This window comes from Cygnus olor, chromosome 3 (assembly GCF_009769625.2).
Source record: "Cygnus olor isolate bCygOlo1 chromosome 3, bCygOlo1.pri.v2, whole genome shotgun sequence".
In the NCBI taxonomy this organism is placed as follows: domain Eukaryota; kingdom Metazoa; phylum Chordata; class Aves; order Anseriformes; family Anatidae; genus Cygnus; species Cygnus olor.
Window position 1 is genome coordinate 116624244 of NC_049171.1, and position 12783 is coordinate 116637026.

General features: G+C 42.3%; 2 protein-coding genes and 1 long non-coding RNA gene across 12 annotated transcripts in view; 2 read left to right on the top strand and 1 right to left on the bottom strand.

Moving 5' to 3' along the window:
- Positions 1–3839, top strand: part of XPO1 (exportin 1) — a 38575-nt gene extending 34736 nt beyond the window's left edge. For all 4 annotated transcript variants that reach the window (XM_040550517.1, XM_040550516.1, XM_040550518.1 and 1 more), the window contains 5 exons: positions 278–446; positions 1533–1667; positions 1794–1953; positions 2036–2132; positions 2786–3839. In XM_040550517.1, coding sequence (XP_040406451.1) covers positions 278–446; positions 1533–1667; positions 1794–1953; positions 2036–2132; positions 2786–2932 — 708 coding nt within the window. In that variant the 3' untranslated portion in view covers positions 2933–3839. The remainder of the gene's footprint in view (positions 1–277; positions 447–1532; positions 1668–1793; positions 1954–2035; positions 2133–2785) is intronic.
- LOC121066828 lies at positions 2787–10977 on the bottom strand. The gene is made up of 3 exons (XR_005817981.1): positions 10842–10977; positions 10492–10808; positions 2787–7318 (listed from the first exon to the last, which is right to left on the bottom strand). It is a non-coding gene; the product is annotated as an uncharacterized LOC121066828 (long non-coding RNA).
- A 453-nt stretch (positions 10978–11430) lies between these two features.
- The window catches only part of USP34 (ubiquitin specific peptidase 34), a 129604-nt gene continuing 128251 nt past the window's right edge, over positions 11431–12783 (top strand). For 6 of the 7 annotated variants that reach the window (XM_040550506.1, XM_040550509.1, XM_040550508.1 and 3 more), the window contains exon 1: positions 11431–11632. In XM_040550506.1, the coding sequence (XP_040406440.1) occupies positions 11590–11632 (43 nt within the window). In that variant the 5' untranslated portion in view covers positions 11431–11589. The remainder of the gene's footprint in view (positions 11633–12783) is intronic. The other variant, XM_040550512.1, reaches the window with a different exon arrangement.

Genomic DNA, 12783 nt, shown 5'->3' on the forward strand with positions numbered 1-12783 from the left:
ATAGTGCTTAAGGTTGTGTACTGACAAAATGTAGCTCAGCCTGTCAGTGTTGTGTAATGCTAGAAGACGGTTTGATCAAGCTTGGGTCATGAAAGCAAGGGAGAAAAATTTTATTCAGAATTGTAACCTTTGCTTTGTATTCAAATTTATTTAAGCTGGGGGCCCAACTGCTGTTCTGTATTGGGTATTGACTCAGTCTTCTTAGCAGGAGATACCCTGATGGATCTTTCATCTCTTCAGGAATTTTCACTTTGTTTTTTCCCATTATCCTTTCTAGGATTTTGAAGAATATCCTGAACATAGAACAAACTTCTTCTTGCTACTCCAGGCTGTAAATTCTCATTGCTTCCCAGCATTCCTGGCCATTCCACCTGCACAGTTCAAACTTGTTCTGGATTCTATTATTTGGGCTTTCAAACATACAATGAGAAATGTTGCAGATACAGGTAAACTGAATTTTTAAGTATGAAATATGCAGACTTCGCTTGCAGTACCAGATACCACTTCTCTGTATCTTTTTCTTTAGTCAAATATAGTGTTCTAGTTGCACAATGCTATATTGCATTTGTACAGAAGCCGTATTTTCCTGTCTTGGTTTGAAGTTGACCATCAGGTATACATGAATGTGCTGAAAGTTGGATGCTGTTTCACTCCCACAGCTGCAAGAGTGCCCTAGTAGAGTTTCTGCTTGCTGTCTCTTCCATGTGAGGGTTCTTCTTCTGAAACGGCTGAACTGATGCAACAACTCATTGCTGCTAAAACTGGTGTTTTAGCTCTGCTTTTGTTATGCTGCCTGTGATGTTTGACTTTTTACCTCAGTAAGACAGTTGCTGAGTAACCAGTGAAAAACCCAACAGAAAAATGAACGCTTGGGGTGAACGCAGTCTGGGAGCCAGCTGTGGCAAATGGAAACACCTTAGACTGTAAAGAATGGTGCTTCCTTTTGACAACAGCAAGTTAAACTTGAGATGAAGTTTCACTGAGCAGCTGTATTTTTCAGCAGACTTGAGTAATGAAAAAGCCCCCCAGTATGGGAGTTATCAAGGGAGGCTAGGAGAAGCTGTGTGTATGTGCTCAATTCTAACAGCGTCTTGACTACTGGATTAAAAAAAAAAAAAGCTGCAAAGCCACTTAGTTTTCAAGTCAATAGTAGAGTGGAACGGATTGGGAGAAAAGATACCTTTGAGTGTCATTTGAGCTAGTAAGGTAACTGTGTTCACGTAATTTTCCTTTCTTAAATTTGCAAATACTTCTTTTGCCACAGAGTTTTTCACTTCTGCTGGCACCAGTAGAGTGGCGTGGTTGTTTCTTTATGGTTCTGCTACCTAACAGTAAAAACGAAGTCAGTGCTCCATATATAATGTGGCTACAGCCCTCTAGCGGCTACCTGAGAAAATCATTACATGTGTAATACTTCTCAATGCCTATCAGAATTTCCTGGGACATTTGTCCCACTTCAGAAAGGCAGAAAGATGCATGGAGATTTTAATCCTGTTATATTGGTCATCTTTGCTTTTATGCATATTTTCCAGGACTTCAAATACTTTATACTCTACTACAGAACGTTGCGCAAGAAGAGGCAGCTGCCCAGAGTTTCTATCAGACATATTTCTGTGATATCCTTCAGCACATTTTCTCAGTCGTAACAGATACTTCACATACTGCTGGTAAGAATGCATATATGTGAGCCGGTTGATGAAAACAATCCTTTTAAGTGTCAAAAAAAATGTTACATAACCTGTTTTTGAATAATAGCAATAATAACAGCATATGTATAACTTTGATCCATTCAGGTTTGACAATGCATGCATCAATCCTTGCATACATGTTCAACTTAGTAGAAGAGGGAAAAATAAGTACTCCATTAAACCCTGGAAATCCAGTGAACAACCAAATGTTTATTCAGGAGTACGTTGCTAACCTTCTCAAATCTGCGTTTCCTCATCTGCAAGAGTAAGTGTGCTGTGGTTATTTTATCCTTTTGAGTGGTTTCTTATGTCTTGAAATACTAACTGATGTGTTTGTTTACTGTTAGTGCCCAGGTTAAGCTGTTTGTAACAGGACTCTTCAGTTTAAACCAGGATATTCCTGCCTTCAAGGAGCACCTAAGGGATTTCCTGGTCCAAATTAAGGTATGTTCAGCATGCTTTGTTTTAAGAGATTTAAAGTGATTATTCAGCAGGAAGCTGATGTTGGAAGTTACGGGACAGTGTTTTTTGAGGAGATAAAGGTTTACTGCTATTTAAAATGTCAGGAGAAATCTCTTATGACTTGAGCATCTGTGGATGGTGGATCGTGCAATCTATTTCAGCATGGCTTACATGTATAAATTGGGATTAAATACTTGATGCTGTTTGCACTCATGTATACTATTTGTCTAAAATGGCTGCAAAACAGATTTTGTTTCAATTCTGCTTGGGACTGGGGCATGTTTTGAAACATACCATAGTAGCACTCTGCCTTTTATTTTTCCAAAGATGCTAGAATTCAGGATGATTGTAGGAAAGCGTGTGTTGAAGTAGTGTCGAGACTACAGTAGTCAGATAATTGAAAGTAGCAATGATGCTGTTATAGTGACAAAGTGCTTAAAAATCTGATGTAAGACATGGTGAAAATCTTACAAAATTTTGCATTCCTTTATATTAATTCTGACCTTAAGAATGGAAGGCAAAGCAAGCAAAAAGTCTGACAGGGAACGTGAAGGGAAGATGTTTCCTGCATTATTCTGGTGTAGCCTTCGTAAAGCGCTTGACAATAAACTAATGATTTCATGTGAATTATACAGGAATTTGCAGGTGAAGACACATCAGATTTATTCTTGGAGGAAAGAGAAACAGCCCTTCGGCAGGCTCAAGAGGAGAAGCATAAACTTCAGATGTCTGTACCTGGCATCCTTAATCCACATGAAATTCCTGAGGAGATGTGTGATTAAAAAATAATAATAAAACAAGTTATGCAGTTTTCTTTCTGTACAGCTACTTTGTTGTGGTAGAAGAAAACAGCACTTGGATATTTGTTGACCAAAATGATGCCAATTTGTAAATTAAAATGTCACCTAGTGGCCCTTTTTCTTATGTGTTTTTTGTATAAGAAATTTTCTGTGAAATATCCTTCCATTGTTTAAGCTTTTGTTTGGTCATCTTTATTTAGATTTGCATGAAGTTGAAAATTAATGCATTTTCAAAGTAATTACTTCATGCCCATTTTGTGGCTAAGGGGAAAATAGGCAAAACATAAGTTGTAAAAGACTATATTGCAAAATTATACAATTTCCTGTAAGAGTATCGATTTTTAATTTGGGATCACTTTCTTTCTAGCCTGCCCTGCAGTCTAGGAGAAAAGGTAATAAGTAAAACAGTTAGTTAATTGTTATGCAGAGGATTATAGTGCTGCATTTTTTTGATCAGTTAGCAGCTTTTTGGACTTGAGTGGTAAGGCTAGGCTACATGTATTTGCAAGTTGTATGGCAAGTTTGCAGCAAGATCATGTGCATATCATCCCATTGTAAAGCAACTTCTAAAGAGTATGGGAACACAGTACAGTTAGTTATTTTTACACAGTTCTTTTGTTTTTGTGTGTGTGCTGTCGCTTTGTCGACAACAGCTTTTTGTTTTCCTCAATGAGGAGTGTTGCTCATTTGTGAGCCTTCATTAACTCGAAGTGAAATGGTTAAAATATTTATCCTGTTAGAATAGGCTGCATCTTTTTAACAACTCATAAAATAAAAAAAAAAAAACAACTCTGGCTTTTGAGATGACTTATACTAATTTACATTGTTTACCATGCTGTAGTGCTTAAAGAACACTACTTAAAAGCAAAATAAACTTGGTTTACATTTATTTTTCTTTCTTCGGCTTATTCTTTCATTGGATGAAAATGCTGTGATCGTATCAAAGATTTGTATCCTGAAGGCATAGGAAAAGTTCTTTGAGGTCTAGATAGCTGTTGCTTCTGGCTTCCCTAGTCTCAAGGACTTTGGCTATGCTCGAAAGTTAACATGAAATAAGTTGGGTTCTATTTGGAAGTACAGTAGCTGTTCTGACTTACCTCCATGACTAAAAATATTCCATACTACATTGCTATAAAATGCCAGGAATAAGGTACTCTTGCTCTCTCTATATGGACTCTTTGTAATTTATTTCAAAGAGTTACCGCACTGTATCTCAACTAAACAATTGATACTAGTACATATTAATAACGCATATAGACAAGATTTGCAGTTATTTTTCTACCTAAAGTTTTGTAGTTAAATGATTTTCACAGATTTATGAATTACAGATAAGAAAAGCAAGCAGTATGAACACTAAGATGGTGTACAGTCTTGGCTTCCCCATGTTTGTAATGTCTTTCCTCTGTTTTCTAACAGTTGACATTAAAGTCTCCCACAGTTTTTTCCATTTCTTTGGTCTTGTAGTCTTAGGATTGTTACTGTGATGCAAAGTATAATCGTTCATGCAGAGCTGTACAACAAGGTTAGACAGTTGTGGAGATGTTTTATGTAAGTTTGGATACTGTAGTTAATTTTGTACTGTACATTCATTTTGAAGTAGAAGTGCATGAAGTAGCAGTGTTCATATAGAATTTAGCTGTGACCAGAATGTTTCCAGTCTTAAGTACTGGTCTCATTCTGTTTGTGAACATCTCTCCATTGCTCAACTTAGCTGGCCTTAAAAAACCAAAGCTCCTACTGCTGGAACATCATTTATCACAAATACTGTGATTTGAAAGTGCTAAGCTGTAGAGAGAAGGTTCCTCAAACCCTTTATGACTAGGACTTAAAACATAGCCTACCAAAATTGTTAATTACTCTGCTAGATGCAAAATTCCATTTTTGTCAGACTTGTGCTTTAAGCTTTTCCATGTCTTCCTGTCCCATTAAGTATGGCTTTCTGTTCTCGTAAGGCAGTATGTACTTTAATAAGCAGTTTAAAATACTTGAAGTACTGTTGAAGGATACGTTTGGAATGCCCATTAAAATTGCTTCTGACCAGGCTGAGTCGCAGCATTATAGAGCTACAGATTATCAAAAGCTGTGCAGACCAGTAAGAAATTAAAATGGAAATGCCCCCAACAGCGTGACTTCAGAATGACCATATCCCATGAGTCACAGAACAAGATTAGTTCTGACATGCAGTGACATTAGCAGTACATAGAAAATAGTTTTTAATGAAAAATACATATATGCTTTTATGTACATCTTTAATGTTCAAGACTGAAGCAAGTCCGTGAGGCTCATGGTCTGATGTTAACTAAAGAATTAAACCTGACCTACACTTTCAAACAACATCTTAAATGTATTTTTAAAAAGGCGATTCAGAGAAGAATTGTTTCATTATTTTGATACCTTTTAGATGATCTAGTAAAAAAATTTTAATGTTAGTTTTCACTTCCCTTTTAAATCTAAAAAAACTGTGGTGTTATCTTCAGAACTGGTGCCTTTGCTGATCTCTGCAGATGCTATAAAAATTCAGCTTATGCAGAGCTCTTGATACCATTAAAGACTTGGGGGGGGAAGGGTGTGTGCATATTTCTAGTGAAGTTATCCTGAATGTGGAAAATAATTATAATGTACAACTAAGAAAGTTCCAGATACTAGTTTGAATGCGCACTCTGGAAATGAAAATAAATGGATAAAAAGCATGAACCCATCATATAAATAACTACAACTTGTAATTATATGTAAACCAATGTTTACTTTGTGCATATTTCTATACAGATTTTAAAAGAAAATAATTCTATGTACTCTAGGTACACTCATTAACAAAAATATTACAGGGTGTTTTCTGTGTTTACATGACTTGATTGCCTGTTAGCTGATGAAGACACCCCCAAGTACTTGTTTTAGGCTACCATGTGTTTGCTACTGTAACTGAAGCAGATTATTTTCCAAAGCATTTTAGGTTAGTTTTTTTTTTTTAACTTGAATAATTTGGTGTGTGTTAATCTGATTGGTTAAGTGAACTATTTTCCAATAAAGTTAATATTTATGCAAAAAGCTTTAGAAATGCTCATCACTCAAGAAACCTTGAAGAGTTACTTCTAATAGCCTTTAGCACCGGAAAGGCCATAAAACATTGGCTGTGGGTTTCTTCATGGGGGGGAAAATCAGGAAAAGATGCTGCAAATGATGCACCATTAGAATGTGTGGAGACTGACTAATGTGAGGGACTCTCATTAGCACTGTTTGTGCCTCAGAGCCCATCTGTCCCTTTAGATAAATGATTATTGACCCAGGTATTACTTATTTGCTGAAAGATATACCTAGATTTTTTTCTCTTTCTCCCCGCATGTGTCTTCAAATATAATAGAGCAAAACTATATAAAAAAAATTGTTGCCAAACTTGAGTAAAACAACATACCTCTCTCTTCCCTGCCCTTTATGAAGGCACCAGTGTATGATTTCTTGGGACTTAACTTATTTTTTGACTTGTACATTTAGGAGATCCTTATTTCATTGTCCAAGGCTGACTAACCAACAATGTTCTCTTGGAAAAAGGTTTAGCTGTTCCAGTTGATGAGGGAATCACTTTTCACATGAGCTTTCTTACAGATTTTAAGTATAATGCACCTTAATTACTTAAAGTACCTGAAGTCACTAATCATTCATTGAGTGTGTGGGGAAGATCCTGTTTGTATTTTAAAAATTAAAAAAAAAATCATGAATACTTCTATTTTCAGCAGTGCAAATACTATAGAAGGAAATGGGTAATTTCAGATCACTTTTTTCAAGCCTCTCTAAATAAACTATTTTATAGTTTGGGATCCTAATTGGTAGTGTCCAGAGAAAGATGCTATGTTAGAATGATAATGAGTCAAAAACCCTGGCGTTTCCTGGGGAAAATATTTACATTAGACAATTGATGCTTTGCTTCAGCTTAAACTTTGATATTGGCTGGATGGCAGAAGACCTTTTCTACTACTGTTCATATTGGAGAAGAACAAAGATGAACAACAGCATGGTCTTGGGAACTTTTAACTAGGTTAGGACTGTGTACGTTACAACTGTTTCTTGCCATTCTCTGCTTTCAGTATTTAAAAATTTGGGTAAGATTGCTTGGGCCACCTGATGGAGCTGTTAGTGTGCTGTAATAGATAGCTGCTATGCCAGCTTGATAAATGCAGGCAGAAATGTATACTTCTTAAAAATAGAATGTAGCTAACTCAGCCTCTTTGCCAGCAGTCTCTTCAAGAAAACTTTCTATCTTATCCAATTAGAACTTGTACCTGCAGTAGCATTTTTTGTCTACATACATACCTGCACTTTGTCTGGTCTTGCACTGCTCTTGGTCTTCATACGTGTGTCTACCTGTGAGTGTTTCTTCATGCAGTAAGTGGGAAGAAGAAAATAGAGCACTTAATTATAATAAAAGATGGGGTTAAGGGAGGTACACTTTCAAAATTACAAATACAGATGAGAATGACAGAAGTCAAGAAGCTCAAAGTGACACTCATATTTTCATTTCATTAAAAGTTAAATAGCAATTTTTCAAGTCTCCCATCAGAATATGTAAAAGGGCCTACATTTTTTTAATAACATTTAAATCTTGCTCTTCTTAAATATTGTCTCAGTTTTTTAATAATTCTTTGCAAGTCTGCAGGCATTTGTGGATCTGTAATTTCATGAAAGACCATCAGGACCATCATTTTATTTATATATTTAGTCTGTGAACTCCGTCTCCAGAGCGTCTACCTGTGAGCAGTTTGCTTCTTGGGTTAACTTCTTGCAACTGAGCAATCATTAAATTTCTACAAAGACAGTCATAAATGCATGCTTTACCAGTGAAGAGTCCAAAAGAGGTCCAAATGTATGAAAAAGTTGTGCACATACTTTAGAGACTTCATTTAAAGTTGAAAGACAGTTCATTTACTGATGGTACTGTCACTCATGCTGAGAACAAGAGCTATCTGCTTGCTTTTGAATCAAAAGGATGATCAGTCATATAACTACTACTTTATGGACTGAAATAATCAAAATAACAATTGAAACACACTGAGACAGATTATCCCAGAATGAGGCTGGGTACAATCCTCAGACTAAATGAAGGCTTAGAAATAGAGTGCACAAAGCAGGCTAGGAGAGGCTGAAGCACTCTAGAAAACGAACGGTGGCCATGATCATCAGCCTTACCACCTGAAACCCTAATCCACATCAGGCTTTTTCTCTTTTGGTGAATGGTTATCTTCATCTTTCCCCTGAAGAATGCCAAGACTACAGTATTAATCCAGCATTGGTACACAGTGGGGCTCATTTTGGAGAGAACATGTATGTTTGCAAACCCTTCATCCAGTCCCAAGCTTGGATATAGAGTTTTACTTTTGTTCAGGTCTTGCATTTATCTTCAATTACTTTAGAAAAACTGTGCTGGTAGTTTACCAGAGGAAGTAGTTCCAGATTAAGAGCAGCAACACAGTCAAGGGAAGGAAAGAGGGCCTCCTGGGGATCAAACAACCTTGCAAGGATGGCACACAGGGAATAAAGGCCAAGAGAAAATAAGCAATGAATAGATGAACCAGCAGCTGATGATCACTATCACCAACACTTACAGCTTCTGTTTGGAAGCTAGCATTTAATTTTAAAACTGCAATTTCATCTTTATTAAAAAAAAAAAAAAAGACTCCTGTGTGCAGTAAAAAGTATTTGGCAATGTTCCAAGCCTGTACAAAAGTAGGAGACACTCAAGGTCACCCATATTCCTCTGTTGTATTCACTGAACTTGGCATGTGATACCATGCTTCAAAAGGCCCCTTTCCTTGCGCTTACTCTGGTGTTTGTGTGGCTGTGCAATCAGATCAAAGAGATGATTTGTCAGAAAAACAATCTTTCGAGATGTTTTAGCAGTTAATTTTGCATCCATGATTAAATGGACTACAAGGTCTGTATAAGGAAGGAAGAGGGCAAAGAGAAATGCAAATTCAAATTAGATTATGCAGAGTGGAACTACATTTTCTATCAAAAATGTAATCCTTTTCCAGATGCAGATGACTCACGTAAATTGAATAGCCATTGATTCATTCCATGCTAGCAGGAATACCCGCGCAAAATGTTGCTAAACATTAGGGAAGCAAATAAACATGATTTCTTTGAGATATGGTGTTCATATTAGCTTGGTATGCCAAAGGTAAGATGCCTTATAAGCTTATCTTTGTACAGACCCAGCTTCTAATTACAATAAGAAATTCTGATAGTGGTAAGAAGTAAAAGGTATTCCAGCAAATACTGAAACTATTCAGCATATGACATATTTCAAAGAGAAATAATTGAAATAATATCATAGACTCCTTGAGGGTAAGCCAGCACAGTATCAAGTGAAAAAAATTACACTATGTCTACACGTGACATAAAGCCTCTGATCTACCTTTTCACAGATTTCAAGCTTTGAAAACCGTTTTAGAGAAGAAAGGTGGCTGGTGATGCCCTACTTCAAGCACAGGCAAAATGTGATTATTTTAAACTCTGGACTGCTCTTTTCCATTATACAAGTTTTCAGGCTACCTGAAGGAAATCACACAAACAAAAAAAGCCCTGCAGGGTTCAGTACCTCTAGGAACATTGACTACAAAAACTTGTCTCATTTTGAAGCAGTGCTGTTCTTCATTGTCTTCACTTAACAAACTGAACTTGATCATGGTTAGGAGAGCATTCTGTGTACGTGAAGCGGGAGGTTACGTATACAAGCACTAGCGTTGTTATCACAGCCCATATGAATATGCATATGGAAATCAAAAAAGACAGAACTGGATTTCAGCAATGACATCAAACTCATATTTCGTATTTTCTCCATTTAAGTCAGTCACTGAGGAACACAAAACAGCTATCCATTTTTTTCCTAATTTGGCAATTTTGATTTATTTTACTGTCTACTAAACCATACCGCATCTGCATTGCAGCTATTAATAATTTGTTTCCTTAATCCTATGTACGAGTCAGTGAAGTAGCATCACTCAGAGTAATGCAGTAACTCACCGCTGGGTGGTACTACACAAATAAAAACCACTACGAAATACTATAGGAGTGCCTGCTTAGCGGAGAACGACCAGCCAAGGTATATAACGTGATGCAGGTTCAAATTGCATGGATTCGGGAAGACGAGAACGAGAACGCGCGTGTGCACGATTTCATGGGTTTAAAAAAAAAAATTTTTTTTTTTTTTTTTACAGGAAACTGCTGCTTGAACAATTGTCTTCCAGAGGTCTGAAGCAGCAATTCGAAGTGTGCCTAGTAGACAGTTAAATTGTAGTTGTAATCGGCATAAATTGTGCCACTTTGTTTAGAAAAATAATAAAGAACTTAAGTTATAGGATTTTTTTTAAGACCTTTTCATGAAAATGGGGGTATTTTCAACTATTTACAGAAGCGGCACTTGACGTTAGGCATCTATCATGCACTGTCTACCAATGTAGCAAACCCCTCTTTCAGCAGGATCGAGAACTCCGCCACACAGGAGGTAAAAAAAAAATAAATAAAATGCAGTTATTTGCACGTAACAATACCGTAGCACTTCAAGCATTTTATTTTCGGGATGCCGGGCTCGGAAGAGCCCCCAGGCGCCTCCCGGCAGTCACCTCAGCAGCCGCCGCTCGGGCTCCCCTCAGCAGCGCTGGGCGGGAAGGAGATGGCCGCCGCGCCTTCCTTCCTTCCCGCGCCCCGCCAGAGGAAAACGCCAGTAACACGTAAAAGACGAGAGACCTCCTGGCAATAGGAAGCCTTCTCGCGTCGCAGCGTGCCGACAAAGCTCTCGCTGGAGCCCGGCGCGACGCGGTAAGCGCTCCCTTCAGGCCGGAGGTCCCGAAGGGCCGCGGCCGCTCTCCTCCCGCCGCGCCTCCCCACACGAGCCTGCCACCTCCCGCCCGGGCCGAAGAAACAGCCTCCAGCTTGGCTCAAGAGTTTAATAACGGCGAGGGAGCACAAAGCGAGCCCGGGTGGCTCAGCAGAGGCTGTCCGGAGCTGCGGGGCAGCGAGCAGCACGGCCCGGCTCCCCCGTCACGGGAGGCGGGCAGGGTTCGGCGCTTCCCGCCCTACCCGAGGCGCGCGAGGTGCCGCAACCGCCGCCGCCGCCGCCGCCATTTTAGCCCGGCGGCCCCGGCTGCCGGCCCGGCCCCTTCCTCCTCCTCCTCCTCCTCCTCGGCCCGAGGGGGAAGGCGGGGCGAGAGGGACGGGAGGAGGGACCCGGCCGCCTTCTCCCGCTGCCTGGTCGGAAACTGCCGAGCTGAGCCCGAGCGCCCCGTCCCCCCCCCGTCGCCGCCGTCCCCTCCTCCTCCTTCCCCCTCAGCAAAATGGCGGCGCGTGGAGCCACTGGGAGCCAGTGAGTGACTCGGCTTCTCCTCCCCGCCGCCGCCGCCGCCGCCACAGGCTCATTTGCATTGATCAGCCGCCCCATCCCCCCCTCCCCGATCCCAGACCGGCCCCGGCCTCTTCCCCCTCTCCCTGCCCGTCCCTGCCCTGCCCTGCCCTTCCCTTCCCGCCCCCTCCCTCCCCTCCCCCCGGCTGACCCCCGCCCCGGCCCCCATCAATCATCAATCAGCAGCACCGAGCGGATCAATCAATGGTCGGGAGGAGGCGGCGGCGGCGGCTGCTGCTGTTAATGAACAATGTGTGAGAGCTGCGCCGAGCTGCTGGAGGTGTTAAATGAGAGTAAGTGCGGCCGCCCTCCCCTGCTACCCTTCCCCCCGGCGCTCCCCGGCCCGGCCCGGGACCCCGCGGCCCCCGCAGGGGCTGGCTTACGGCCCCGCTTCGCCTCCTTCCTCCCGCCCTTCCTCCTCCTCGCCGCCAGGCTCGGGCCTCCCGGCCGCGGGGTGGCCGCCGAAGGGGAAACCTGCCCGCTCCGCGGCCCCCCCCCCCCTCCCCGCCTTGCCCTCTTCCCCGAGGCCTGTCCCCATGCCCCCGCATCTCCCCCGTTTGGCCGAGGAGCCCCCCCAGGTGTGTGCGTGTGGGGCCGGGCGGGGACGGAGCCCGCCGCCGGCAGCCGCAGCGGGGCCTAGCTGGCTCCGGCTCGTTGAGGAGCTGCCCGCGAGCCGCTCCGGGGGCTGCTCAGCAGCTGGAGGCCGGGCCTGGGCCGGCCGCCTTTTAAAGCCGGCTCCGAGGGCTCATGCCTCCCCTCGGCCGCCCGCCGTGAGCCGCGGGGCCGAGGGGAAGGGACACGGCGGTGGGAGCCGGCGCCCTGAGGAGAGCGGCCGGGCTCGGCGGGGGAAGGAGATCCTGGGGGCTCCGCCTCGGGGGTGCTCTCCTGCTTCCCCCCGAAGTTTCCCCCTGCACAGGTGCTGGCTGGAGAGTGGGGAGGGCCGGGGGGTGGCACGGCAGGTAGCCCCCCGGCGATCCCCGTCTCGTTTGGGGCACGAAATCCCCTCGCCCCCCCCTGCAGTAGGCCTCGCGTGTCCCCTGGAACCTGCTCGCGGTTCTCCGCGGGCTGCGAGGCACCTTCCTCCCTTCCTGGGCCGTCTTGGGGAGCTGCTTCCTGAACAAAGACCCCAAAACGGTATTTCTGGGAGATGCTGAGGAATTTAATCAACTTACCTCTTGAAGTTGGTGATTAGTGGGAAGTTTAGCTATCTGAAATCTTAAATGTAAACATTTTCCTGGTTGCACACCACAGTCGGTTTAGAAGCAAATCAGCTTCCAATAAATTGAAACACAGAATGCTTCCTAGAATGGTACCCGGGTAGAGCTTGCCTTCTTTTTTTTTTCTGTTTATTTAAAAAAAAAACTCTCGTGAGGCCTAATTGCATGTGGTATTCATTCTTTGCTAAAATCTATCAGTAGGTACTACGATAGGTGAGAGTTGGCCT